Source organism: Phycodurus eques, chromosome 11 (genome assembly GCF_024500275.1).
Source record: "Phycodurus eques isolate BA_2022a chromosome 11, UOR_Pequ_1.1, whole genome shotgun sequence".
NCBI lineage: Eukaryota > Metazoa > Chordata > Actinopteri > Syngnathiformes > Syngnathidae > Phycodurus > Phycodurus eques.
Genome location: NC_084535.1, coordinates 22,076,740 through 22,104,711, shown reverse-complemented (window position 1 = coordinate 22,104,711; position 27,972 = coordinate 22,076,740). Strand labels below are relative to the sequence as shown.

General features: G+C 41.1%; 1 protein-coding gene across 4 annotated transcripts; it reads left to right on the top strand.

Annotated features, from left to right (window-relative positions):
• Positions 1-15: 15 nt before the first annotated feature.
• LOC133409386 (L-threonine ammonia-lyase) lies at positions 16-27,972 on the top strand. 4 transcript variants are annotated; one of them, XM_061689269.1, is made up of 12 exons: positions 16-517; positions 911-1,029; positions 10,261-10,591; positions 10,758-10,874; positions 13,383-13,624; positions 14,668-14,833; positions 15,486-15,585; positions 15,737-15,812; positions 17,668-17,793; positions 19,313-19,480; positions 20,277-20,334; positions 26,503-27,966. In XM_061689269.1, exons 3-12 carry the CDS (start codon positions 10,331-10,333, stop codon positions 26,599-26,601), a joined length of 1,413 nt encoding a protein of 470 aa, XP_061545253.1. In that variant the 5' UTR covers positions 16-517; positions 911-1,029; positions 10,261-10,330; the 3' UTR covers positions 26,602-27,966. The 4 variants fall into 4 exon arrangements, with proteins under 4 accessions (XP_061545253.1, XP_061545252.1, XP_061545251.1 ...); XM_061689268.1 differs by lacking the exon at positions 16-517 and having other exon boundaries at positions 737-1,029; XM_061689267.1 differs by lacking the exons at positions 16-517; positions 911-1,029 and adding an exon at positions 6,325-6,665 and having other exon boundaries at positions 26,503-27,965.

Sequence of the window (27,972 nt, the reverse complement as noted above, 5' to 3'; positions counted from 1 at the left end):
ACCCTCACTCGTTCCTCAGTTGTCGAAAATTGAATTTCTTTTATTGTCCAACTGGCAGTGGACTGAGAGGAAGGAGGCCGACATCTCATGATGTCTTTCCAATTGCGAGAACAAAAACCAAACCCAAAACATGCTTTTCCTGAAATACAAGCCTTACATTGTTATGTTAATGCTTCTTATTTTCAACTATGATCTCACTTTTGTTGCAAATTCATCAATCGTGTATGCATGTGCTGATGTGCCGTTCGAGGCGGTTCAGACCAGCAAATGTCTGCTTACAATTCTTTCAGGAGGAGGTCACGCAAACAAATTGATAACAATGTATAAACAAAATACATATAAAGTAAATAAAATAATGAAATAAACCCTTCAAAGGTTTACAGAGGGATTCCTGTGCATTTCCTCCAAACAGGCAGAGAAAAGGCAAAGTGGTCTCCAGCTTCGTGAAGCCTTCTATCACCGTGTCTGACAGTGACAGAGGGCAGCAAAGATGAGATCCTCTGGGTCAGGTCTGAAGGTACAATCAGATGTGAGCTTATCAAAGTAGACGCTTTTTTTGCCGTAGGAACAAAATGTGCTGCTGGCCCTCTAACTGGCTGACAAAAACAACCCCAGCCCCTTACCCAAACCACAGCTGTGCTTCTACGTCAGCGGGTTTGTCGGATCCGTGTGCAATTTAGAGGTGGGAAAAAATGCCACTGGTGTGACATGCTGATATTCTAGCTGAACTTCTCACCCACTGAGTTTGCGTCACAAGGACGATGTGTCAGTGTTTTTGAAGCAAAGTACGCAAAATAGCTGACGAGTTCATATGTGCAATCCAGCTGTTACCAAGGATTCTTGTTTGTGTTGGCTGATGCTTGTAGAAAATCAACATGGTTTTGTTGTTGTTGTTGTTTTTTACCGTCAGAAATGTTCCAGGAGGTTAACTAATCAGAAAAGATACGCACCCACTGTGAGAGGAGACAAGCTACAGGAAACGCAAACAGACATGGTGATGTAACGCAGTGACTCCGCCAAAGGACAAAGGTGAATGAGCTTGAGTGTTTATGTCACGTTACCCCCTGCAAGCGCAAGGGAGTTCAGTCAGATGCAAAATTGAGACGTTGGTGCAAACCACAGCAGTTTGTGTGCGTGGCATACACGAAGCGACCACAGTACTCTTTTTATGGATAGGAAACGGCTATCACAATGTAAACCGGATCACATTCAGATTTGGTGTTTGCAACAGTAGGCTACTTGAGATCGCAACACGAGCGAGTCATGGTATCTCGTTCTCAAATTCATGTCAAAAATATTGACATATTTTCTTCCATCTCTGATTTCCGCCAAGATAATTTGAACAAGTTCTTGTACTGCATCTCATTTTATGAACCATTTAGCATTTTTGCTAGGTGAGTGTAGGTAGTCTCAGTTTTAATTTCATTAAAGCACAGAAGAATTTATCTTAACATTTAGGACATTGGTTTTTAAAACTAACATATTAAATAAAATAAAACATCTTCAAAACTTTGCAAAAGCCCACAATTCCAATCCACAATTTCGTCACTACCTGAAACGGAAGTAGAAAGCAAATACTGTACTGTTTTTTTTTTTTTTTTTACTATTGTACTATTACTATTTTTTCTAAGGAATATTACAATAGGGCGGCACGTTGGACGACTGGTTAGAGAGTCCGCCTCACAGTTCCGAGGACCGGGGTTCAATCCCCGGCCCCGCCTGTGTGGAGTTTGCATGATCTCCCCGTGCCTGCGTGGGTTTTCTCCGGGCACTCCGGTTTCTTCCCACATCCCCAAAAAACATGCACGGTAGGTTAATTGACAACTCTAGATTGCTCGTAGATGTGAATGTGACTGCGAATGGTTGTTTGTTTCTATGTGCCCTGCGATTGGCTGGCGACCAGTTCAGGGTGTACCCCGCCTCCTGCCCGATGACAGCTGGGATAGGCTCCAGCACGCCTGCGACCCTAGTGAGGATAAGCGGCTCAGAAAATGGATGGATGGATGAATATTACAAGAATAGTAACACACGGTAATTTGGATAAATGTTAATCTGATTACCAGTCTGGAAATAGTAACGCGCTAGATTACTTGTTACCAAAGAAGTCGGCATTTATTAGTCATCGCTGGCCCTTAAGTGTCCAAACAAATCATCCCTAAAGTGCTTACGGCCTCAATGGGGCATCATTTCAAGGTATTTGGGGATTGCTGTGATCTGTTAACCAGAATCATATTACAGTTCTCATTTTCTTTCTTTTATTTTGAATTTAGTGCTATATGGGCTAATTTATTGCAACCCGCCTCACGATAAGGAAGTAGAACCATGTGATTTCTCCCAGCTAACAATATTTATTGTTTTAATTTTTTTTTTTTTTTTAATTTATGATCCTGATTATTATCCTTCAAGAAAGAACATTTACCTCACACTTGGCTGTATATTTGTTTTGCACACAGAACCAAATCACACACATGCAAGCATGCAGGAAGAGATGTCAGAGTGAAAAGTGTGCACAAACACACATGAGCTTGGTAAATGGGAATGGTGCCTTGCTTAAGGGCATTGCGACAGTAGCTGGGAATCATACTAGCATCTCTATTTATTTTTTTTTTTTTTTTCCAGCAGCTGGTTCCAAAGCCCAAGTCCTTCCAAATGAGTTACTACCACTCCATACTGTTATAAATGTAAAAAGTTACTAAATATAAAAATTGTGCTTGTAGTTTGCAGTGGACTCATCATAAGATCTGTTCCCAATATTTTTTCGACTCTCGTTCGACTGATTTAGAGAAGCCAAATTTTAGATACACTTCTCAGTATGATGCAATACAGTTGTGTGTAAAACTGGACACTGAAAATTACTCCCACTATAATAAACTAAATAATAATGTCAAATAATTGAATTTAGCATTATTACCTATGCAAAGGCAACATTTTAGATGGAGTGGTCATAATGTTCGGATTGGTCGGTGATAATGAGGGAAATGTAAATGTTTTAACGCTTTGAACTAACTTAAATTCTGTTCAGTGAAGTAGCATACACTTGCATACTTCCCTACAGCCGACCATTCTTGAAGTATGAAGTCATAACAATGCACACTTAGGTTTCAAAACATGAAGTACTTTCCAATTGTGCTTTCATAAAACAAAGCCAGGGCATCCGATTAGAGCTAAAGATGTGAACATAATAGTGGAAAGGGTTGTTTTTTTCCCCTCACAGTAAATTTGATTCAGTGACACTACAGCTGCAGTGAATTAGAACCATATGTGCTTCAACCCATGCAATGCATTCCTAGTGCATTCATGATGGAGCCCGGCTTTATTCTCAACACACACACACACACACACACACACACACGTCTCTGTAAAAATCACAACTATATCACCAATCCATATATATATATAATTATTATTAATTTTCTTTTTTTTATCTCTGGTGGCATAACTCCCAACCCCACCACCAAGTTCCTTTTCTTACCTGCCACAGTGTAGCCAATCAAGAGGATGATGAGTCCAATTGTGGGGATGGAGGGGCGGCTCATGTTGTGTTTTAAAAAGAGGAGCGTGAACAATTGTTTTCCAGTGCAATACTCCCTTTGTCCGACTTTGCTGTATCTACAGTCTTTCCTCCAAAGTGGTTGCGCCCAGTTTCCTAATGAAAACATGGAACGCAGAGCAGAACGCTCGGTATCTGGAAAGGGGTGGGAGGTTTGTACTGGGCAGGGGAGTGAAAGCTAAGTCTAACTAAACATGAATAGACTAGATAAAATGTCACCTCAACTTAATTGCCGTCTTATAATTTATTTATAGTCATACAGTGAGGGTTTGTTGCATTTGTGGAAAAAACTGTTTTTACATTTTATTGAGGAAGCTGGAGTTGAAGTGAATAAACAAGTGCTTTATCAGTTTTCATTGAGGCTGAGTTTTAGTCGTTTGTCCATTTAACAATTCATAAAGCCTTAATTAACTGATATCAGTCATTTGATAAGAACATCAAGGGCTATTACTGCTTGCCAAAGAGTATAAGCTCACATGTAGCCCTACTATTTGCTCCTTACCTAGGTGCTGCTCTATAATAAATAATCATTACAGTGAGCAGCATTACAAAAGCAGTGTTTCAAATTTTGGTTACCTAAGTTAGTTACATGGGAGATTCAAAAACATTAGGAACAGCTCTCCATATGATGCGGTACAGTCTTACACCACTGCAACCCGCACCCACAATAATCAACACATTGACAACTAAATACCGGTACCTCTCCGACAATGTCAATCGAAATAGAACGCAATAACCTTGCAAAGGAAAAAATATTTGATTGACGGCGCTTCTATTGGATGGCTGTTTTTGGTCACACGAGAATCTTTGAATTGAATTCTATCGTTGGAGAGGAGAAAGAAAAAGGGGATCTTAAACCGAACTGAGATTTGAGTCAACTCCTTTTTGTTTAATTTTCAGAATGAAATCTTTAGACTGCGGTTCTTTGTCTGAGAAATTCTGTTTCCAGCAGGAAGTCTGTGAAATCAAATCAATTGAGCTGCAAAGAATGCCTTCTGTAGTCACATTGATTGCTTCCTTTTATTCGCGCTGAATTGGACTTTTTCTTTCTGACTCACACACATACACGCACACGTGCAAGCGCACAGTCTGGTTGTAGTAAGCATGGCTATCTTCTTTAAGCCAGACTGCCTTCTTCAGCCTCATGTTCTGCTCACTTGTCTGGCCTCTTAAGCAGATCTCCAGGTTAAGCAGCAGAAACGCCAAAGTGTGGCAAAAGTGAGAATGAGACGTGAGACAGGCTGCGATATTAATGTCCCTCAGTGGACGTGACGGGTGACCACTGAAGGTTCAGGGAAATATACTGATTTAATGAGCCAAGGCACACAACGTGCCACATGAATGCGAGCGAGAAGATGACGGCACCTGGTTGCGCTCATGTGTCATGTGACAATCTGCTGGAGGCGGGGTCACCTTCCCTGTCTATTTCTGTGCACTTTTCCACTTTGTCCTGTGTGTCATCCTGACAAAATATCTCACCCACTGGAAAGGACAGAGTGTGACAGTTCAAGGTTCAGACTTGTGTTTGGGAAAGAAGATTACGAAATGGATTACCTGTAAGTGTAGGTCATACTAGAGGTTGGTTCAAGTTAATTTAGGGTTTAAGGAAGGATAAAGTAACCCCGTATCAGTGTCCATGTCCGCTTTGTCTACACAGAGCTCACTGTGTGTGTTGCTTGCATCTCCCAAGGGCTTTCAATGTAACCCCATGCATGTGACTCGCCATGTTCCAGTCAAAATAGGGTCACTTGTAGAATTGGATAGAGCAGTTTGGATTGACACTGTTAGAGAGGTAGTCATTTAACAATATATTTATTCTTTGCATTTTGCTTTGGTGTAGATTTGCACCGCATTATACTGAGAGGTGTTTCTAATATTCTGCCCTTTTTGTTTGGCAAGATCATAAAACTCTTTGAGGCACTATTGGTAATTAAGTACGACATGATTTATGACACACTTGTCATATTAGACTGAGCAAGTCTATATAATAATGCAGATATAGAAGTAACCGCCACAAGCTAATACCAGACGGCAGTGTTTTCAAACTTTGTGTTCACAAAATCTGTCACTGACTGAACTGGCTCGCTCGCCTGACGTCCTTGCAGGCAACGCGAGTTCACGTCACACTCAGTGACACTGTGAATGTGAGTGTGAATTGTTGTCTCTTTCTCCAGTATATGTGACCGATTGGCAACCATTCCAGGATAGAATCTGAAGTCAGCTAGGATAGGCTCCAGTATAGAAAATGGAGAAGTGGATAGATTGATTCTCCAACCTAAACTAGTATTAGAGTAATATTTGTGTTGATCAGATTTCACATATTTCTCTCTCAGGGTGTCTGGAGGCTTTGCACAATCTTCTTGCACATATATACATAAGCACAATTTTAGAGAGACAGCACCAGATCGTACTTCAACCAAACCAATGGGTACCAACACCAACATTTCAAAACATGGATCTGAACTGCAAGTTGTCTATAGATGTGCTAATATCCACTTGCGCAGACAGGTACCTTAATTCTCGAGGTGAAAAATGCCGGTGCAGGTTACTAATGGTTTGCTATACTTTCTCCTTTCCCTGTTAGCACCCCATCCCATATTCCTTAATTCCTGATCCACCCCCATTCCCAGTTGTCTGCCCTGTGTGGTTGAGCCTTTGGATCACTGCTCCTGAGATAAACCCTAAGTCTGCATCTATCCCCTTAGACCGTCTGATTTGCTCTACGTCACAGAAAGGGGAAGTAATCCTGGTCTGGGCCAGGAATAGAATGCTGGGAGGGGCCAAGCCACTGGAGAGACGCTCCCGAGTCACTGTGTATGTGTCCCGAGATAATCCCTTTTTAAACAGCTTTTTAGCTGGGTAAGAGTTTGGGAACTCGGGCTGTGGACATTACACCGTGGGAGCTGTACTGGGTAGTATCCCACACCTCAACAGCTGAGAAGGATTCACACACAGATACAGAACAGTTTGGATTCTAAGAGGACTCTGTTTCAACCAGGATGAACTTTGCTGCCCAGTTATTCTACTCAAGCTACTTGAGTGAGCGACTGGAACGATTGTTTTCACCGAAGCCTGCACTTAAAAGCATCGAAGAAAATGACCCCTTTTGGCACAGGTGGGAAACATGTAGCGACCCAGACCCATCAGAACTCTCCTCTACCCAGCTCAATCCAGTAGCAATGCGCTATCTTTGTGACAAAAAACAACCTCTAGCCCAGAATAAAGACGAGACTCCGAATGTAAGAGCAGTTCCAACCTCAGTCCCTCCTCCTGTTTCTAGCAGTCTTTTACAGCTCCCTCTAACAAATCCCCCTCATACCAGAAGAGACTTGTTTTCACAAATTTCTGCGTTTAAAGATAACGAAGAAAATGATACCTTTTGGCAGAGGTGGGATGCATTTAGTGACCCAGACCCTTCAAAGCTCTCCTCTACCCTCCTCAATCCAGTAGTGATGCCCAATCTTTGTGGCAAAACTCAACCTCCAGTCCAAAACAAAGACGAGACTTCCAGCATAAGCTCATTTCCAGCCTCAGACCTTGCTCTTGTTTCTGCTTCACTTTCACAGCTTTCGATAACAAATCGCCCTCACGCCAAAATAGAATTCACAAAACAATCAGCTTGTCTTCCGAATCAAGATTTGGCTGCTTTGGTCTCCAAATTAACAATATGCAAACTTCCCTCCAATAATTCTCGATCTTCACATACCCCTATCCCCAAATCTTGCCCAGATTTATCTAAGTCCCTAACAGCACCAACCTCATCTTCTAAGCCATCAATTCCTAATTCATATGAGGACAAATTGCTTCCTTCCCTGGATACACTGATAGACATTCTCCTTCGTTTGGCACTTTATGTTGTTCTCCTCTTTGTTGCCAGGTAATGCTAACTATTTGTAAGAAAGGCTTCATGCTTGGTGCACGCATTTTGCACTACATATCTCTACTGTATATGTGCTTGTGTCCCACATGGAAGCAAGTGATACTGTGTGTTTGTTTTTGTTTTTTGGGCAATGTTCACATAGAAATGAATATTATGATATTAACCCAATTATAGTAGAAAGAGACTTATGTTGACTGCCTTTTCTGATCACCCAGACAAGGTGACACTATCACTGAATAATAACCTAATTTCGATATTCATTATTGGAGACATGTATATAGCCTAAGGAGCACTTGACATCCTGTGTTTGTTTAAAAGAAAAACATAACACATGCCACCTTGCCACTTCACAATGCTTACTACTGGTTATTACAAGCAGAGACATATGGTGAGGTTCATGTCTTGTCATGCACTGACATTATACTCAGATTTACAAAATGATGAGCCAAACAGAGTAGCGTATTTGCCATTCAATTTGAAGCCGACATTAAAAACTGGAAAACCGGGATTTTCTGAACTGAGGTTTGAAACAGAGATTTGGGCTCTGGTATTTGTCTTACTTTATTAATTAGATCCTGTTTCAATGGTTAGTCCAGTTTTCAAACATTTTTAAGGTTAGATAGATCTTCCACATTTGTCTTTCATTTGGAGCAAAGTTTTACAATGAACAGACTGCAGCTGCACACTTGATTTTTTTTTTAAATTGCAGCGAGCTATGTCTCTGCGTAGAAGAAGGGTTGGAACATACCTTCTGTGCTCTTGTAGGCCTCTTAAGTGAGGCAGAGTCCAGTCTGCCTCACCTTGGGCTTTTTTTATATGCGGTGTTATGCCATCAGCAAAACTAAATATGTTACACACATTAAATACATGAACCTGACTATGGAAATTTACAGTGGATATTAAGTGTCTGAAAACCTTATTATTGGAGACGTGAAGAGAGACATAAACAGGGACTTGTCAATGACAAGTCTCCTCAACGAAGTAAGTGAGGGATTGTGCAATCTGAGGAGAGCTGCTCGCCCATTGTTTCACCCATTTATTTGAACAGAAACGACACAAATTAAGCAATTTTGATTGTTTATGTTTTATTTCTTGCTTTTAATGATGCAGGTGAGCCAGAACATGCCCTGAATGCACCTCACTGATTAGGTGCTCCTATCATACCTGTTCAGCCAAGGTCCAAAATATGCACTGTAAGGGTGAAGTAAATCAGTGCTTTGAAAACATTTTGTTACATTTCATTGTGTAAATATTTACCATTAATCCATGACACAGACTATTAGTAAACAGTAATGCTGGAAACTCACTCTGAGCTCCGACAAAAATATACACACATGATAATGTTAAGTGACCACATACCCTCAAACGAGCTACAGCCTTGGGCTTTTTTCTCAAATTTACTGTGTTGTTTACAAGTACACTGTGTGATTGAATAATGGATCATGGACTCTGATAAGTGGGGCAGAGGGCAATAATGGAGCCGGATGACAGAGTGAAAGGTCAAAGAGTTGGGGTTTAAATAGCAGCAGCTCTGAATGAAATGCAGTCAGGCTGTTTGGAAAGTTGACTACCAGACGGTTCTGTAAGCGACAGAAATTAAACACAGCAAAAGCACACCAAAGCTCATGCGTACAGTATATTAAATCATACTTATCGACTACCTAACAACTGGCTCTACTACACACACTTACCCGGAGATTCACACCTTGCGGTTGTGATGTGATTACGTCGAGTTTTTCTTTTCGTCGAGGTGACGGGGTTAATCTCCAAAGGCTTTAAGCCTATTATTATCTTTATACTCTGTGAAAGACATCCCAACTAACTCGGTGGTGGCAAAAGCAGCTCCACTAGTCTGATATTTTCTAGAAAAGCATTCTAAGGAGTTTTTATATAACAGTCAAATATACTGTAATATGAATCGAAACTGGACTGTTGAAAGGACTGTTCCATTATATTTAAACCCAACTTACTGAGCTACTATAGATCAAACTGCTGTCTTTGGCCCGTAATTGCTGCTTTAATAATTTGTGTGAGCCCTGAAAAGAAAAAGTGAACATCTAATGAATCATAAATTGGCTTATAGATGCAATCTGTCACATTGAATAGAAACTGCATTGACGTGAAAGGTGAATCCATTTATCTTGAGACAGATAAGGGTGTTCTTATTCATACAGTATAGCTTTCAGGAATTAGGTCATTTACATTTCAATTAGGTAGGTAAGTTCAGAGCATATTTCATTTTGAAACTCTAAAATTCTAAAACTGCCACTTTTATGAACGTCTGACATTCTTCATTCTTGGTCTTATGTCTCAATTAGTGTCCTGAATATGATGACCCGTTAGGTCACAGTGTTGTCTTAGGTTTCTGAAATGGACATTAATATTGTCTTTTAAAATCCAGTCATTTAAACAGTCCCAGCATACCAACAACAGAAAATGACTCCTTAATACCACTTATCCTGTTCAGGGTTGCGTAGAGCTAGAACCTATCCTAGCTGACTTCGGGGGAAAGGTAGTCTTGGACCATGGAATGGGCGCCAGTCACAGGGCGGCAAACAGTTGGCAAAATACTTGCAAAGAAATCCCAGACTACTGTATGTTTTACGTTGATGTGGTACATTACGATGGATGTACTTTATGGAAATGAAAAATCATTCCTGGAGACTTTGTCAGTTGATCGTTCTATCTTTGTTTTTTGTTTTTTTGTACTTAAGCTTCCCCATTGAGAGGGCCAATATGTTATTTAGAGTCAGCCATCTTGATATCATGACATATTCCAGATGTACAAAGTGTGCAGTGGTCTAAAGATGTAAGAAATTCTACCTTCTAGAGAGGAGCTGCGTCTGGGCCCTGCAGAGCCAGGTGATTCTTACAAAGGAGTGCTACTCAGTAACGGCACCATGGGCCGCAGACCGACCCTTATTGAACCAGAAAGGCTGAAGGACTTTGGTGAGGAGGAACTCCTCAACGGGGACGTGAAGGTCCCTGACACCAGAGTGGTGGTGGAAGCACCTGTAATCACACTAAAGGACCCGCCAAAAACCAGACGAGTCAGCGAGTTCAGGATCGTCCCGAGACCGGCTGTTCAGTACCTGCGCTTTGAGGACATCAGCGCAGCTGCCTTCACTATCCAATCAGGGATACAGAAGACGCCCTGCACAGTAAACAAACACAATAACAAAACTTTTAAACATTAGATTGTATTTGATAACTGTACTACAACATTTTAGTATGAATTTTAGTGTATCATTGAGTGTGAGCAGCAGGCGCTATGTTTGAATATCTTTGGGATGAATGAAATACAAAAAGCCTTTTTGTGTTTTGCAGTACTCTCGGCTGTCCAAACAGTATGGTATGGAGATTTATCTGAAGAAGGAGCACCTGCACTACACAGGCTCAGTGAAGGAGAGAGGAGTGTTGTACCTGGTCTCCTCCCTCACACAGGCAAGTCAGAGGATAATCCCTTCCTGTCTGTGAGGTCATGTGACATGAGAATCTGCCTTGTCAGTCAAATGTAGCGCCACACTAGTTAACAACAGAGGTGGGACCAAGTCATTGCTTTGCAAGTCACACGTAAGTCTCAAGTATTTACCCTCAATTCCCGAATCAACTCCCATATTAAGACAGGCAAGTCCCGAGTCAAGTCGCAAGTCCTACACGTTGAGTTTCGAGTCCTTTCGAGTCATTTTAACGACAAAGTAATAATATATTTTAATATATATAATATTTATATATTTACTTAATATATTATATACACCCCTCCTTGAGCTGTCACCTTATCGTGGTGGAGGGGTTTGTGTGTCCCAATGATCCTAGGAGCTAAGTTGTCTGGGGCTTTATGCCACTGGCAGGGTCACCCATGACAAACATGTCCGAGGTGAGGGACTAGACAAAGCATGGCTCTAAAAAGTTATTGGATCGCATTTTCCCGGCCCCGCCTGTGTGGAGTTGGCATGTTCTCCCCAGGCCTGCGTGGGTTTTCTCCGGGTACTCCGGTTTCCTCCCACATCCCGAAAACATGCATGGTAGGTTAATTGAAGACTCTAAATTGCCCGTAGGTGTGAACGTGAGTGCGAAAGTTTGTTAGTTTCTATGTGCCCTGCGATTGGCTGGCGACCAGTTTTGGGTGTACCCCACCTCTCGCCCGAAGATAGCTGGGATAGGCTCCAGGACGCCCGCGACCCTAGTGAGGATAAGCGGTACGGAAAATGAATGGATGAAGAGATAATTAACGTCTTTATTGTTACGTTAATTGCCGTTGTCTTTTCTGTTTGTTACCATTACTGTGTGGAATGTGTACCTTATGTAACTGCCACATTTATTTATGATTTATGTTGCAGTGTTTTTGTTTTTTGTTTTTTTGTTTTTTTTTATCAATAAAACCATGACTTTAGGCAGTGTCTGAAAGAGGGACTTCTTGGTCAATTCCTGTACTTGAATCTGGGCGACAGGGCGTTAACTGTTATAAGAAATAAGCTCTAATTAAACTTTAGTATCATGGGACACATCCACTTGAGTGATAACCAATGAGAACATCAACTTTATGGTTACATCATTCTGAAATTCCTGTAATAAAATAAACATTGGCATTTTGAGGTAGGCGGCACCGTGGCTGACTGGTTAGCACATCCGCCTTACAGTTCTGAGGACCTCTGGCCTCGGTTGTGTGGAGTTTGCATGTTCTCCCCGTGCCTGCGTGGGTTTTCTCCGTGTTCTCCGGTTTCCTCCCACATCTCAAAAACATGCGTGGTAGGTTAATTGAAGACTCTAAATTGTCCGTAGGTATAAATGTGAGTGTGGATGGTTGTTTGTTTATATGTGCCCTGCGACTGGCTGGCGACCGATTCAGGGTGTACCCCGCCTCCCGCCCGAAGATAGCTGGGATAGGCTCCAGCAGCCCGCGAGCGACCCTAGTGAGGATAAAGCGGTAAAGAAAATTGATGGATGGATTTTGAGCTATTGAGTGATAGCTAGTGTTTTTTTTCTCAATACTTTGGTAAAAGTGGCGAGTCTTTTCAAGTCAGTGGGCTCGAGTCCGAGTGAAGTCATGAGTCATTGCTGTGACAGTCTTGTGACATTTTGTCAAGTTATGTCAAAAGTCATCAATTCATGACTCGAGTCTGACTTGAGTTCAAGTCATGTGACTTGAGTCCACACCTCTGGTTAACAAAGTACTGTGTGTGCAGTATTGGAGAGCTTGCTAAAATGTCAGTTGAGAACGATGCATCCTCTAATTTGGAGAATAAATCGTTGTTTCCACACCAACACCCAGGCTAGTGCTGTCCTAGTCTTGTGCATGAACTGATGATGCCTGCTTGGAGGAGAGGTGAAACGTCTTGGAAAATAGTCCAGTCGTGATTTATTCAATGCCCTAAGAATGAAATTACCTGAATAAATGAGAATATATTTACAGGGATGTATTGTAAAAACTGCACTACAATTCAATAGTTGTCTGTTGATTCTATGAAAATTGGACAAAAGGCATCACCAGAGTTAAAATGACAGTTGAAAGCATAGGAACATGACAAAACTTTCACAATGACTATTTGATTCTTCCACAAGTCAAATTTCTCTGCTTTCTCCTACATTCCAAAAACATGCATGAATAACAGTAAATTTCTCATAGACATGAATGGTTATTTGTGCCCTGCAATTAGCTGGTGACCAGTCCAGGGTGAACTCTGCCTCTCGCCCACAGTCGGCTAAGATAGGCTTCAGCTCACCCATGACCCTTCTGAGGACAAGCACTATAGAAAACGGATGTGTTTTAGCCATGTGTTTGCTAAGGCTACTTCCTGGTTCATAGAGGGTGATTCGATGAGCGGTTACATTGTGTATATTTTGGCGGTGAACGGTACAGAAACTGGATGGATGGAAAGAATAAAAAAGGAGGAAAAGGCAAACAATGGTCGTAGAGCTTGAACACTGATCACCCCATTTGAATATTTTCAGGAGCAGCAGAGGAAGGGCGTGATCGTTGCCACTGATTGTAACTTCTCTATGGCTGTGGCCCACCATGCAGTTGAGCTGAAGATCCCAGTGTTTGCCATCATGCCGTCATCTTGTACCTCGCCTCGTCTCAGGATCTACAGAGACTATGGCGCCATGGTCATCTCCTATGGCAGCACCGGTCGTGACTCTCAGAACCATGCCCGCCATCTGGCCAATGACAATGGATACCTCTATCTGGAAGAGTAAGTAACTATTCCTCACTTAACCTGTGTTAGGGATAAGAATTTCACAAGTTATACTAGGTGTGTTTATACGACTTTGTAGACACTTCAGTGGTCTTCCTATTTTCCACTAGTATTTCTTCGTTAATTCTTAATTGCAGATTTCTGGGTTTGCAGAAATATCTATGGACTCTTGTCCTTCTTAGTTGGCTCTGCCTGCGACTGCTCCTCACTGAATTATCTGAGTCTGCGATGTTTCACAACGAGTCCACTTAGTCGTCTTGTGCACTTAGCAACAGACAGCCGTGGGATTCTGTTAATGGAGACCTCAGACTCCATCCATCCATCCATATCCTCACTGGGGTCGCGGGCGTGCTGGAGCTATCTTCGGGCGAGAGGTGGGGTGCACCCTGTACTGGTCACCAGCTAGCCACAAACATTCGCACTAACATTCACACCTACGGGCAATTTATAGTCTTCAATCACCCTACCGTGCATGTTTTTGGGATGTGGGAGGAAACCGGAGTACCCGGAGAAAACCCACGCAGGCCTGGGGAGAACATGCCAACTCCACACAGGCGGGGCCAGGATTTGAACCCTGGTCCTCAGAACTGTGAGGCAGATGTGCTAGCCAGTTGATCACCGTGCCACCGACCTCAGACTTGTGATTCTTAATTCAGTATGAATATTCAGAAATCTGCCAATAACTTATTTGTTATTTATTATTTTTGGAGATCTTTGTGTTAGTTAGCAGGCTACTTCCTAGTTTATAGAGGATAATGAATAGATGAGTGGGTGCCAGTGTGCATATTTTTGGAGTCAGTCAGGGCAGTTTACTTGATGCCATCCAGCAAAAATAGTATTTGTGCATTTGTCACCAAAGGTATAGTGTATGGTACAATATTTATATAGTATATTTTCTACATAGTTTTGCAGAAACTTTTTTTTGTAATTGTTGTGTGTGTGTGTGTGCAGTCCTGCTAACTGTCCTAGTTTTTATTACAGCATTTAGTGTTATAAAGTTTTGAAAAAGATAATTAAGACAACCATTTTGTGTTGTTCAGAGATGAAAGTGCAATCTACCTGGCCGGACTGGGCACAGTGGGCATGGAGATCTACGAACAAGTGTCCAAGCTCGATGCGGTGGTGGTGCCTGCAGCTGGACAGTACGGTCTACTGGCGGGCACGGCGGCAGCCATCAAGCATCTCAACTCACACATTCTCGTTATAGTAAGTTAATGCACAAGAAGCTATCATGTATTAACTTGTCTAAGAATGTGATGAATGGGTTCATTTGCAGCTTCGATCGTGCACCTCCAAAATAGGTCCCGTTTTTCATAAACCAATTGCTCCCTATTGGAAAGACAAGTTGTTTCTCACCTCCCACATTTCTCTGATATTGAGCCAAGGATGTTTTTTCTTAAGATTGGCTTTTCTTAACAAGATGACTGTACTGCATTTGAGTTAAAGCCGATGATTCCGTTATCTGCCCACGACTGAAAGTCTGACAGCTTTCGGTCTGTTTACACTGAAGGGAAAGGATGAGCTTCTTATTTTTCATCTCAAATATAAAATACATTCTTCTGGCTTTACCAAGTGGCTTAGATATATATATATATATATATATATATATATATATATATATTATATTATAACGGCTGGCGGAGGTGAACATGCATGGATGCTCTTACTAATTTACTGTGATCAAAGAATTAAAGATGCACAAAAACATCTTTGTGCAGCACATTCTGAGGGGGCTGTGCATATGAGTGCGGCCTGAAAGAATGTTCTATAGTTATAATATTTATTTTATGTGTGTTTGTGTGGTCCAAAATGTGCTACAATGCACAAAATATTTTTGTGTGTGGACTCACTTCAATAGGGAATAGAACCTGAAGGTTTCCCTTTGCTGCTGCAATCTCTGAAGACAGATGGCCCCATCAAAGATATTCATAGCAATCCGAACATCAAACTGTATGGAGGTAAACATGTCGTGTTTAAAAGACTTTTAAGTCATGGATTAAATGTTTAGTTAAACTCTATCAGAGCTACGTTAAATAAGCATTTATGTTTCGTGTTTGGATGCTGCTCCTCTCGTAACTCAGCATATGTTGCTCTCCTGTTTGTTGTCAGATCTGATGGAATGTTCACTCGGTCTCAACACCTACCAGCTGGCAAAGAAACTTGTGGATAAAGTCATCTCTGTCAGGTAGTCCACAGCAAACGTAAAGTTTGAAGTTAATAGTAAATATTAGTAATGTATAAAAGGGTGTGAACTCATTGGAATTACCTGGATTTCTGCATACATTTGTCACAATAATAGACAAAGAAAATTCTTAAACTAGTACCACACACCATACAACACTATTGTTTCTGTTCAGCAACATTCTTGGGCTGTCTGATGTGAATCGTTACCTTGAGGTCATGTCACAGCATCTCAATCGGGTGGACGTCGGCCATTCCTAGGGAGAGTAGCAACAGTGCTGAACTGTCTCCTTTCACTGTCTGCCTTGAACATCAAGGCTTTTAGAAATACAATTGTGACCCTTTCCAGCTTCATGCAAGTTAAAAATTCGTAACTGTAGGTCATCTGAGAGATCTTTTTTGCAAGGCACGGTTCACATCGGGCAATGCTTCTTGACAAAAGAAAACTTAAAACTGGTGTGTGTTTTATTTACAAGGAAGGTCAGCTTTAACCAACACCTCCAATCTTGTCACATTAGGGCCTTTCCCACCGCAGGAACTTCCCAAGCTACCCTGGTATCTTGAATTCCCACCGGTGTCCCCACCGAAAAAAACTACCCCTGGATTATTTTGTGCCTCCTGGTGGGCAGGGTCTTCAGAGAGCTACCAGGAACTTTTTGAGGGGGCGGCATGTGCTGACGAACGCTGATTGGTTGACAGACCTCTGTCGGCGTTTACTTTTTCATTCACTGAGCATTTCATTTACTGAATGCGGTGTTACGCAAGGCTAGAAATAAGAGGATTAAAATACATTCATAAGCAAAACTTCTAAACAAATACTGATCTTTACATTTTCCCACTGAGCCGCAATTGGTGGACAAGGAGCAGGCTGAACTATGCTCGCTGAGTTTACGTCACCGGGCCGGAGCCGGGCTCGGCGGTAGGTCCGCCACGGTTTCTGTGCCGAGATCCGCCGCCACTCCGGCGGCAAGGTCCGCCGCTGGCTGACTCGGTCGGTTCTAAGGAGCAATAGACAAATGAGACTTTTAAATGTCTTCTTGAATAAAATGAAATCTAGCGTTGAAATTGAAGACTCACGTTTTCATGTCAATAAGTACTTAGTGCTGTTAAAAATAGACCAATGATCCAAGAAAACCTGTATACCATCCACAAAAAATACCTGCGGATGATTCATATTCAACCAATAACCAATTCAACCAATGTACTCCTTGTGTTCTATTGGTGGGATGCTATTGTACAGTTAGGGTTTCATTCCATTTCGGATGTACTTTAAGATCTTCTTACAACTTTGCATTTAAATTGTTCAATAGTTTTGTTGTCATTCTTCTGTGTGTTTTCCGATTGTCCATCCATCCATCCATCCATTTTCTGAGGCGCCTCTCCTCACACGGGTCGTGGGCGTGCTGGACCCTATCCCAGCTATCATCGGGCAGGAGGCGGGGTACACCCTGAACTGGTTGCCAGCCAATCGCAGTGCACATACAAACAAATAACCACGCACATTCACACCTACGGGCAATTTAGAGTTGTCAATTAACCTCTCATTCATGTTTTTTGGGATGTGGGAAGCAGTGCCCGGAGAAAACCCACGCAGGCACGGGGAGAACAGAGGCAGACGCTCTAACCAGTCGTCCACCGTGCCGCCCTTTTCCGATTGTATTCTCCCAAAAAGACAAACGAATAATTTTTACAGCTTTTATAGCATTTGTGAAAGAAATTATAAAATCATGACCGTAGACTTTGTAAAGAGATGTGTTTGTAAAACGAAAATACTGAAATGTGTTTTGAATATGCTGAGTTTCAGATTGTCTTTTTAACCTGAACTGCCATTGATGAGTTGATGTGTTCGTCCCTCACAGTGAGGAGGATTCTTTAGTGGCAATGTTGAGGTTTCAAGAGTTTGAGCGCTCCACCGTGGACACAGAGGGAGCCATGGGATTGGCCGCCATCTTGGCTGGACAATTGCCAGAACTGAAAGGAAAAAGGTGCGTTTGATTTGTTAATACATTCAGATTTGATCTGCTGCGATTGCCGGAGTGTTTCTGCCAGCTGCTTTCCTCTGTGTTAGAAGAGGTATAGAGCTCATTTGCATACAAACAGTATAATATTTTATCAATATTGTGTACATCTGCCACATTTTCCCTCTAGCAGCTTCCCAACTCATCAGATTGTTTCAACCACTGTAATTCTGTCACACTGCATGATGAATTGTAAACAACAAACTCTTCCGACTCAGAGTACACCGATTGCATTGGGCTAACCTGCTGTTGCTTTGCAAGTCCGTGTACATAATTTGAGTCATTTGGCTGTTTCGTTGGTGAAATTATCCTCCAAGATAAATGTTAATAGTGCTGACTTTTCCAATTGAGTCGATGACTCAGATGTCGATACGGTATTGTATGAACAAAGCCACAGGAAATGAAAGTAGAAGAGCATATGGTGTTTCATTTACCGCACAAAAATCAATTCCCAGCATACGTCGTTGCTCAGGTTCTGAATAGTTCCTATTTATTACATTTGAGCCATTATGTACAGTCGTTCGTTGTGTGCCTTTTATAATTAGGAATAGCGCATTTGATCACCTCTTTTATTTGATTATTATTCATTAACTATTGGTTTTGTTGCATGTACCGTGAGGGAATCCTGTGCTTAGTTTATATTTTTGTACAGACAAAGTCTTCTGCAGACAGACGAATGCTGACCCTTGACTCACGGTTGTTGCTCATGTCACTAACAGTGAGTTGCTTAAAGTAATTTTATGGTGTTCTCAAAGGTTTTCTTGCCTCAACCTCTGTTGTTTTCCTTAATCTGCTTGTTCAACATCTTTAACATAGTACACCAGTGTATTTCTTTCTTCTTCAGGACTTTCCAAATGCTTGTATAGTTTATGGCCAATGTTTTTGAAATGCCTCCAATTGATTTTACACCTTCGCAATTGCTTGTTTTTCCACCCATAACACGACTCTGGTTTTCATGTTTGTTAGACCCAAATCTGAAACTAAGCGTAGTCATTCAGCGCTATTTTTTTTTTTTTTAATAATCCGTGTAATGGGACACACCTGGGCAATAAAGCACACCTCATTCACATGTTCCAATACTTTTGCTTACATGAAAAATGGGTGGGTTGAAACAAAAGGTGTTATCTTCTAATCCAGGCATAAGCACCTCAAAATGAAAGCTGAGATGATTATCTCAGTTCTTATCTTATGTTCATATATTTAGGTCAAACCCAAATCATTTTAGTCTACAGCAAAAAAAAAAAAAAAAAAAAAAAAAACAGAATTGGCCTCACTGTTCCAATGTTTTTGGTGGAGACTGTATGTGTCCTGTGATTGAATGGCGAAACAGTCCAGTTTACCCCGCCGGGAGTCAGCAAGGATAGACTCCACCTTACCTGTGAACCTAACAAGGATAAGCAGTGCACAGGATGCTTTTTGTCCATAGCATATACTGTACCCCAACAGCCTTGCTTGATTAAATCAATATTGAACCGTGTCTGTGTAGGGTGGCAGTCGTAGTGAGCAGTGCTAACATGGAGCTGGATCTGGTGAGGCAGTGTTTGGACCGAGCCTTGGTGCTGGAAGATCGTGTCAGCAAGTTTTCAGTGCAGCTGGGAGAATGGCCAGGAGACATGGCCAAGCTGCTGGACGTCCTGTCCAGAGAGGACGTTAGGTGAGTCAATTGATGCTTTTTCTATTCAGTTCAGCGGATGTGTCTCAAAATCAAATATTGTTTTCTTGACCAAAAAAAGCAAACATTTTTAATTCCTGTGTATCGTAATAAATTAGTCTTTTATGTTCTTTACCGTTAATTTGTATGTAATGTGTACCCTCGGAACTAACACAATCCATACGAGGCGGCTATTCTGGCTTTACTTTGTTTGGATTTCATAATAATGTTCCACATGTACCGGTAATAAGAAGAGATTTAATTTGTTTCAGGCTTGAAATTGCCAAAACATTTACCAAATATCATTACCGTTTTCTCTCTCTGGCTAATTGTCACTGATAGAGTTCTGACAGGTCAAAGAAAATAAAAAGAATAAATAAAAGTCACCATTGCACACTAGGAAAGCTGATTGCAAGTATTTTTAATAATTGTTTTTTTCCCCGGCGGCACGGTGGACGACTGGTTAGAGGGTCAGCCTCACAGTTCTGAGGACCGGGGTTCAATACCCGCCCCCACCTGTGTGGAGTTTTGCATGATTTGCAATTCATTGTTTTCTGTTTTTCTTTAACACAACGTCCCAACTTCATTGGAATTGGGGTTGTAGATGGGAGTGAGGTAATATGTTGAGGTGTACTATCAGTAGGTCTGCTACTACTCGAAATTAGTGACATCTTTCAGAACTCCATCAAAGGTGAGGATGCCACAGAGAATAGAGTTGAGAGCAAAAGTAGTAACATATGTATAATGGCTCTTTGTCCTGCCCATCTTAAACAGTTAAATTTGTTGTGTCCTTCCTCAGGTTGTTGGATGTCAGCCACCGGAGGCATAGTGACAAGTCGGACCTCTTCAGGGCAAAGGTGAGCGGCGAAACTCTCAGCTCAACCATCAATTTTCAATATGCTTGGTCACCTTAGTCCTTCATCACTATAGAAGAAGACAGCATTTGTAAAAAAACGTTTTATTGGAGAGTGAACTTCAACCACAAAGTAGCAGCACTACCGGACATTACATGATCAACCATACGGTCTTCTGTGAAAATTATATCATGCAATGAGGCAAACACGTGGGCTGAGGACTTGGGCGAAATGCCATCACCTGGCTCTCATGAGATTGTACATAATGTGATGCAGTGGATACGGAAAGTTTTCAGACCCCCTTAATTTTTTCACTCTGTTATATTGCAGCCTTTTGCTGAAATAATTTCAGTTAATTTTTTTCCACATTAATGTACACACAGTACACCATATTGACAGAAAACATTAGAATTGTTGAAATGTTTGCAGATTTATTAAAAAAGAAAAACTGAAATATCACACAGCCATAAGTATTCAGACCCTTTGCTCAGTATTTAGTAGAAGCAACTTTTGAGCTAATGCGGCCATGAGTCATTTTAGGAATGATGCAACAACGTTTTCACACGTGGATTTGGGGATCATCTGCCATTCCTTCTTGCAGATCCTCTCCAGTTCTGTCAGCTTGGATGGTGAAGGTTGGTGGACAGCCATTTTCAGGTCTTTCCAGAGATGCTCAATTGGGTTTAAGTCAGGGCTCTGGCTGGGCCATTAAAAAACAGTCATAGAGTTGTTCTGAAGCCACTCCTTCGGTATTTTAGCTGTGTGCTTAGGGTCATTGTCTTTTTTGAAGGTGAACCTTCGGCCCAGTCTGAGGTCCAGGGCACGCTGGAAAGGTTTTCGTCCAGGATATCCCTGTACTTGGCCGCTTTCATCTTTCCTTCAATTGCAACCAGTCGTTCTGTCCCTGCAGCTGAAAAACAAACCCACAGCATGATGCTGCCACCACCATGCTTCACTGTTGGGACTGTATTGGACAGGTGATGCAGTGCCAGGTTTTCTCCACACATGCCACTTAAAATTAAGCCCAACAATTTCTATCTTGGTCTCATCAGACCAGAGAATCTTATTTCTCACCATCTTGAAGTCCTTCAGGTGTTTTTTAGCAAACTCCATGCGGGCTTGCATGTGTCTTGCGCTGAGGAGAGGCTTCCGTCGGGCCACTCTGGCATAAAGGCCTGACTGGTGGAGGGCTGCAGTGATTATTGACTTTCTCGAACTTTCATCCATCTCCCGACTGCATCTCTGGACCTCAGCCACAGTGCTCTTTGGGTTCTTCTTTACCTCTCTCACCAAGGCTCTTCTTCCCGGATTGCTCAGTTTGACCGGACGGCCAGCTCTAGGAAGGGTTCCGATTGTCCCAAACGTCTTCCGTTCAGGATTATGGAGGCCACTGTGCTCTTAGGAACCTTAAGTGCAGCAGAATTTTTTTTGTAACCTTGGCCAGATCTTTGCCTGGCCAAAATTCTGTCTCTGAGCTCTTCAGGCAATTCCTTTGACCTCATGATTCTCATTTGCTCTGACAAATGAGAATCATTTGTAAGGTCTTATAGAGACAGGTGTGTGGCTTTCCTAATCAAGTCCAATCAGTATAATCAAGCACAGCTGGACTCCAATGAAGGTGTAGAACCCTCTCAAGGATGATCAGAAGAAATGGACAGCACCCGAGTTAAATATATGAGTGTCACAGCAAAGGGTCTGAATACTTATGGCTGTGTGATATTTCAGTTTTTCTTTTTTAATAAATCAGCAAGCATTTCAACAATTCCGTTTTTTCCCCTTCTCTTCTGTCAATATGGGGTGCTATGTGTACATTAATGAGGGGGGTAAATGAACTTAAATGATTTTAACAAATGGCTGCAATATAACAAAGAGTGAAAAATATAAGGGGGTCTGAAAACGTTCCGTACTCACTGTATAGGTGGAATCGATTCGAGTTGGGTTTAATATGCGTCAAGTGATGCTGCTGATGTGAAAGCAAGTCCTTCTCTTCTGCCCCTAAACACCATCAGAAGGACTAATCTACACTTATGACCGAAATTCTAATATTTGTTGAATGGAATTTTATTCATATTTAGTTATTTATTCTTATTTTTTAAATTAATTTATTATTAACAATATATCCTCTTCATTTTGTAACATTTGCACTGCTTGCAGTAAATGTATATTTTATTTAATTTTTTTGTCCAATCAGATTTCAGCTTCAGTGTACTGCCAGGTCAATGTGATCTCCCCACAGCCTTCAGTACTGCTGGCCAATGCAATTTAAACTTTGTATTAGGAATGGGATTGTTCCTTTAACCATTTGGATTTCAAATTCATCCTCACACGAAAGTATTTTACCGTCCTCCGATTGGTAAGTCAGAGCAAAACTTGTTACAGCAAACTTGAACGACGTTTTCATGTTCTCCCTGTGCCTGCGTGGGTTTTCTCCGGGTACTCCGGTTTCCTCCCACATCCCAAAAACATGCAGGGTAGGTTAATTGAGGACTCTTAAGTTGCCCACAAGTGTGAATGTGAGTGCGAATGGTTGTTTGTTTCTATGTGGCCTGCAATTGGCTGGCAACCAGTTCAGGGTGTACACCGCCTCTCGCCCTAAGTTAGCTGGGATAGGCTCCAGCATGCCCGCGACCCGACTGAGGATAAGCGGAATGGAAGATGTATGAATGAATGTTTTTGTCATGTTCTGTATCAGAAAAATATTGATTCTGAACTGGTCCAGATGATCTACAGTATGCGGCGAACTTGCATGCTCTTATTTTGCATTTTTGTGTCGTATTGATGTTTTCAATAATTGCAAAGTGATAGTGGTGGTTTTAAGAGGTGGATTAAGTCTGGTAAGTCCCCACTGAAGGCTCAGGTACCAAATGCTACTGGAAAACAACAAGATAAACCTGTGAGCATTTTCTGGATGATCCACGAACCAAAAATAACACAAACCAAAGAGTGTACCTGAGAATGTAGCCAGACAATATTCTATCCATCCATTTTCTATAGCTCTTGCCTTCATTGGCACACAGCTGGTTTGGAGCCAATCCCAGCTGACTTTGGGCGGAAGACCGGGTACACCCTGGACTGGTCACATTCACACCTATGAACAATTTAGTCTTCAATTAAACTAACATGATTGGCTGGCGACCAGTTCAGGGTGTACCCCGCCTCTTGCCCGAAGATAGGTTGCAGCATGCCCCCGGCTCGAGTGAGAACAAGCGGTACAGAAAATGGATGGATGGATGACCCTAACATGCATTTTTTGGAATGTGGGACAAAACCGAAGTACATGGAGAAAACACACTCTAGCAAGGGGGGAACACGAAAACTACACACAGGAAGGCCAGCGATGAGATTTGAACCCACAACCGCTCAAATGTGAGGCAGGCGCGCTGACAACCTTTCACTATGCTGCCCATATTTCATATATTCTTTTGATTAAGAAATTAAGCATAGTGATGAGATTTGTTTTTTGTATACTGAAGACATTTGGGTTTCACATCAAAAGATGAATATGAAACAAAAGTTCAGAATTCTAGCATTTATTTCATGGTATTTACATCTAGAACCAATCGATGACGTCATTGATCGGATCGGCAACTTATGACATGAAAGCCGATCAGCCGATCAGCATAAAATGCTAATTATCGGCCGATACCGATAACACCGATCAGATTGGCGTAAAGTCTACTTTTCAAGTGAGCAAAAGTATTGGAGCAGACATTATTAAATTAACTTAAAGTGAATAACATTTGGCGGCACGGTGGGCGACTGTTGAGAGCGTCAGCCGCACAGTTCTGAGGACCCGGGTTCAATCCCCGGCCCCGCCTGTGTGGAGTTTGCATGTTCTCCCCGTGCCTGCGTGGGTTTTCTCCGGGCACTCCGGTTTCCTCCCACATCCCAAAAACATGCATTAATTGGAGACTCTAAATTGCCCGTAGGTGTGAATGTACATACAAACAAACAACTTTGTACATACAAACATACAAACAAACAACTTTGTTGTTTGTTTGTATGTGCCCTGCGATTGGCTGGCAACCAGTTCAGGGTGTACCCCGCCTCCTGCCCGATATTATCTGGGATAGGCTCCAGCACGACCACGACCCTAGTGAGGAGAAGCGGCTCAGTAAATGGATGGATGAATAACATTTAATATTTGGTGGTATACCCCTTACTTGCAAAAAGTGCATCAAGCCTGCGACCCATTGACTTCAGCAGACTGTTGAATTCCTCATTTGAAATGCCTTTCCCGGGCCTTTACTGCAGCCTCTTTAAGTTCTTGTTTGTTTCTGGGGGTCTCTCCCGTCAGTCTCCTCTTCAGAAGGTAAAATGCATGCTCTATTGGGTTAAGTCTTGGCCAGTCTAAGGCCTTCCAAGGATGATGTTCTTTGTTATGTTGGCAGTGTGATTTACGTCATTGTCTTATTGCATGATGAAGCTTCTCCCGATTAGTTTGGATGCATTTTTCTGTAAATTGACAGACAAAATGTTTTTGTAGACTTCAGAATTCATTCTGCTGCTACCATCATGAGTTACATCATCAATAAAGACTAGTGAGCCCGTTCCAGAAGCAGCCATGCAAGCCAAGCCATGACATCACCTCCACCATGCTTCACAGACGAGCTTGTGTGTTTTGGATCACAAGCAGATCCTTTCTTTATCAATACGCTGGCCTTTCCATCACTTTGGTAGATGTTAATCTTTTCTCATCAGTCCATAAAACTTTGTTACAAAATGTTTGTGGCTCATCTTTTTACCTCTTTGCAAAATCCAATTTGGCGTTGCGATTGTTTTTGCAGATGAGTGCTGAGGAGTGGTTTGCATCTTGTGCTATGGCCTGTATATTTCTTCTCTCAAAGTCTTCTTTAAATAATGGATTGTGATACCTTCACCCCTGCCCTGTGGAGGTTGGCAGTGATGTCACTAACTGTTGTCTTTGGGTGTTTCTTCACAGCTCTCACAATGTGTCTGTCATCAACTGCTGTAGATACCCTTGGTCGATCTGTTCGACGTTGCTCTGTTGTTCAGTACACCAGTAGTTACTTTCTTTTTCAGGACATTCCAAATTGTTGTATTGGATATGTTCAATAGCTCTGATCGATTATCTCTCAGCTTAAAAATGCTTTGCTTTTCTCCCATAGACAGCTCTCTGTTCGTCATGTTTGCTTAACAGCAAATGCAGTTATCACAGGTGAAACCAAAAGCCAAAAACAACTATCAGCTCTATCTAATGTTTACGCAGTCAATCTAAAAGGCAACACCTGAGCAAATAGAAACACCCATCGGTCACGTTCCAATACCTTCGCTCATCTATCTAAATACCATGAAATAAAAGGTGGAATTCTGAACTTTTGTCTCATACTCCTACCTTTTGATCTGGAACCCAAATGTCTTCAGTATACAACAAAAACAGAGGAATTGACCTTGCCATTCCAATACTTTTGGAGGGGACTATCTATCCATCTATCCATCCAGCCATCCATCTGACAAAATACAGATGGATGGTACATACAACAGAGCAACGTCATGGTACATAGAGTACAAATAAGTTCATAGTTAAAGACAAAATTATTCCTACTGGGGCCAACTGATCAATTAAAAGTTTTTTTTTTGTTTTTTTTAAATCAGAATCAGAATCATCTTTATTTTGCCAAATATGTCCAAAAAACAAGGAATTTGTCTCCGGTAGTTGGGGCCGCTCTTGTACAACAACAGACAGTCAATTGACAGAGAACACTTTTGAGACATAAAGACATTGAGAAAAACAGTCACTGAGCAATAAAGAGTTGCTAATTATCTGGTAATGCCGGTACAATTTTTTAATTTTTTTTATTTTATTATTTTATTTTTGTTGACAATTATTCACAAGATTGTATCATCTGGCTGGAAATGATTCAAGAATGTTGAAAGTTGTGTTGCAGATATTAATAATTTGGTGCTGAACTGTGTGTATAATAATGTACAATAATGTAATAATGTATAATAATGTACACTATGTACAATATGACCAACTCCATTGTTAACGAGCTGGACATAAAGCAACACAGTATTACGTTGTGATATCTTGTCAATACATCATTTTCTGAGACCCCAGAAGTTACAAAAAGGTGACGGGTGGAATCGTGTTAGATTACACACATTAACTGTGTGTGTGTGTATGTGTGTGTGTGCGGTTGTTTACAGGTAGAGTGCGTGGTGGAAACCAGAGATAAGACACAAAGCGTTCAGCTGCGGAAGACGCTGAGTGAGCGCTACCCGTCTCTATGCTGGTTGGAGCGGTGATCACCACAAAAACATTCTTCAAACTATTTCTCAGAACAAAGTTAAATCTGATACGTGTAACATATATGAGATGACTGAGGACTCAAATCACATCCATTGGATGTTCATCTTGACTTTGTATGTACCGAAAAGCAACACAATTATAGAGCAAATATTCATATTACATCTACTGTGTTATTGTTTGGTCATACATTGGAGTATGGTTTAGAGAGGTGGTATAAAGCACAAGTAGTGGCCTCTCTATCCAGAAGTATGAATGATGCAGTATTGGTGTAAGCTCCCAAATAGACACACATGGAAGCATTCACACGCGAACACGGCCACATACTGTAAATGGGCATACTGTATCCAGTCAAAACAGTCAAAATTCAGTTCAAGAGCCATATTAAAATTCTGCCTTTACAAATTATACAGTTTAAGGTGGAATTCATGATGCAGGTCCTGGATTTCATTAGATTGTGCAGGTGCAACTGATAAACTGTCTGGTGAGTGTATGTTTGTGTGTGTATGTATGTATGTGTATATATATATATATGTGTGTGTGTGTATATATATATATATATATATATATATATATATATATATATATATATATATACATATACATATATATATATATATATATATATATATATATATATATATACACAGCATATTATGTATTTAATTTATGCTTATATTAAGATGCCTCTTTTTGGAATTCTCATTATTTTTTGAACTGTTGTATATATGTTTCAGTATTATTTATGCTGATGTATTAGTATACATATATATAGGATATATATATATATATATATATATATATATATATATAGTATCACTTCAAGCAGAAATGTTCTCAAAAAATATATAATAAAAATATACTTAACCTGAAGGTATTGTATATGTAGTAAATGCTTGTACTGTATGTAGAGAACTGATTAATAAAGTTACAATATGATAGAATACAATAGAAATACTAGCAATAAAAAACAAAAGCTACTTCCGCTCAATGGCGACATATACAGTGGATACGGACAGTATTCAGACCCCTTAAAATTTTCACTCTTTGTTATATTGCAGCCATTTGCTGAAATCATTTAAGTTCATTTTATTCCTCATTAATGTACACACAGCACTCTATATTGACAGAAAAAAACAGAATTATTGACATCTTTGCAGATTTATTAAAAAAGAAAAACTGAAGTATCAGACCCTTTGCTGTGACCTAGCTTTGGTGCCATATTTTACTCGTGCTGTCTATTTCTTCTGATCATCCTTGAGATCGCTCTACACCTTCATTGGAGTCCAGCTGTGTTTGATTACAACCCCAATTCCAATGAAGTTGGGATGTTGTGTTAAACATAAATAAAAACAGAATACAATGATTTG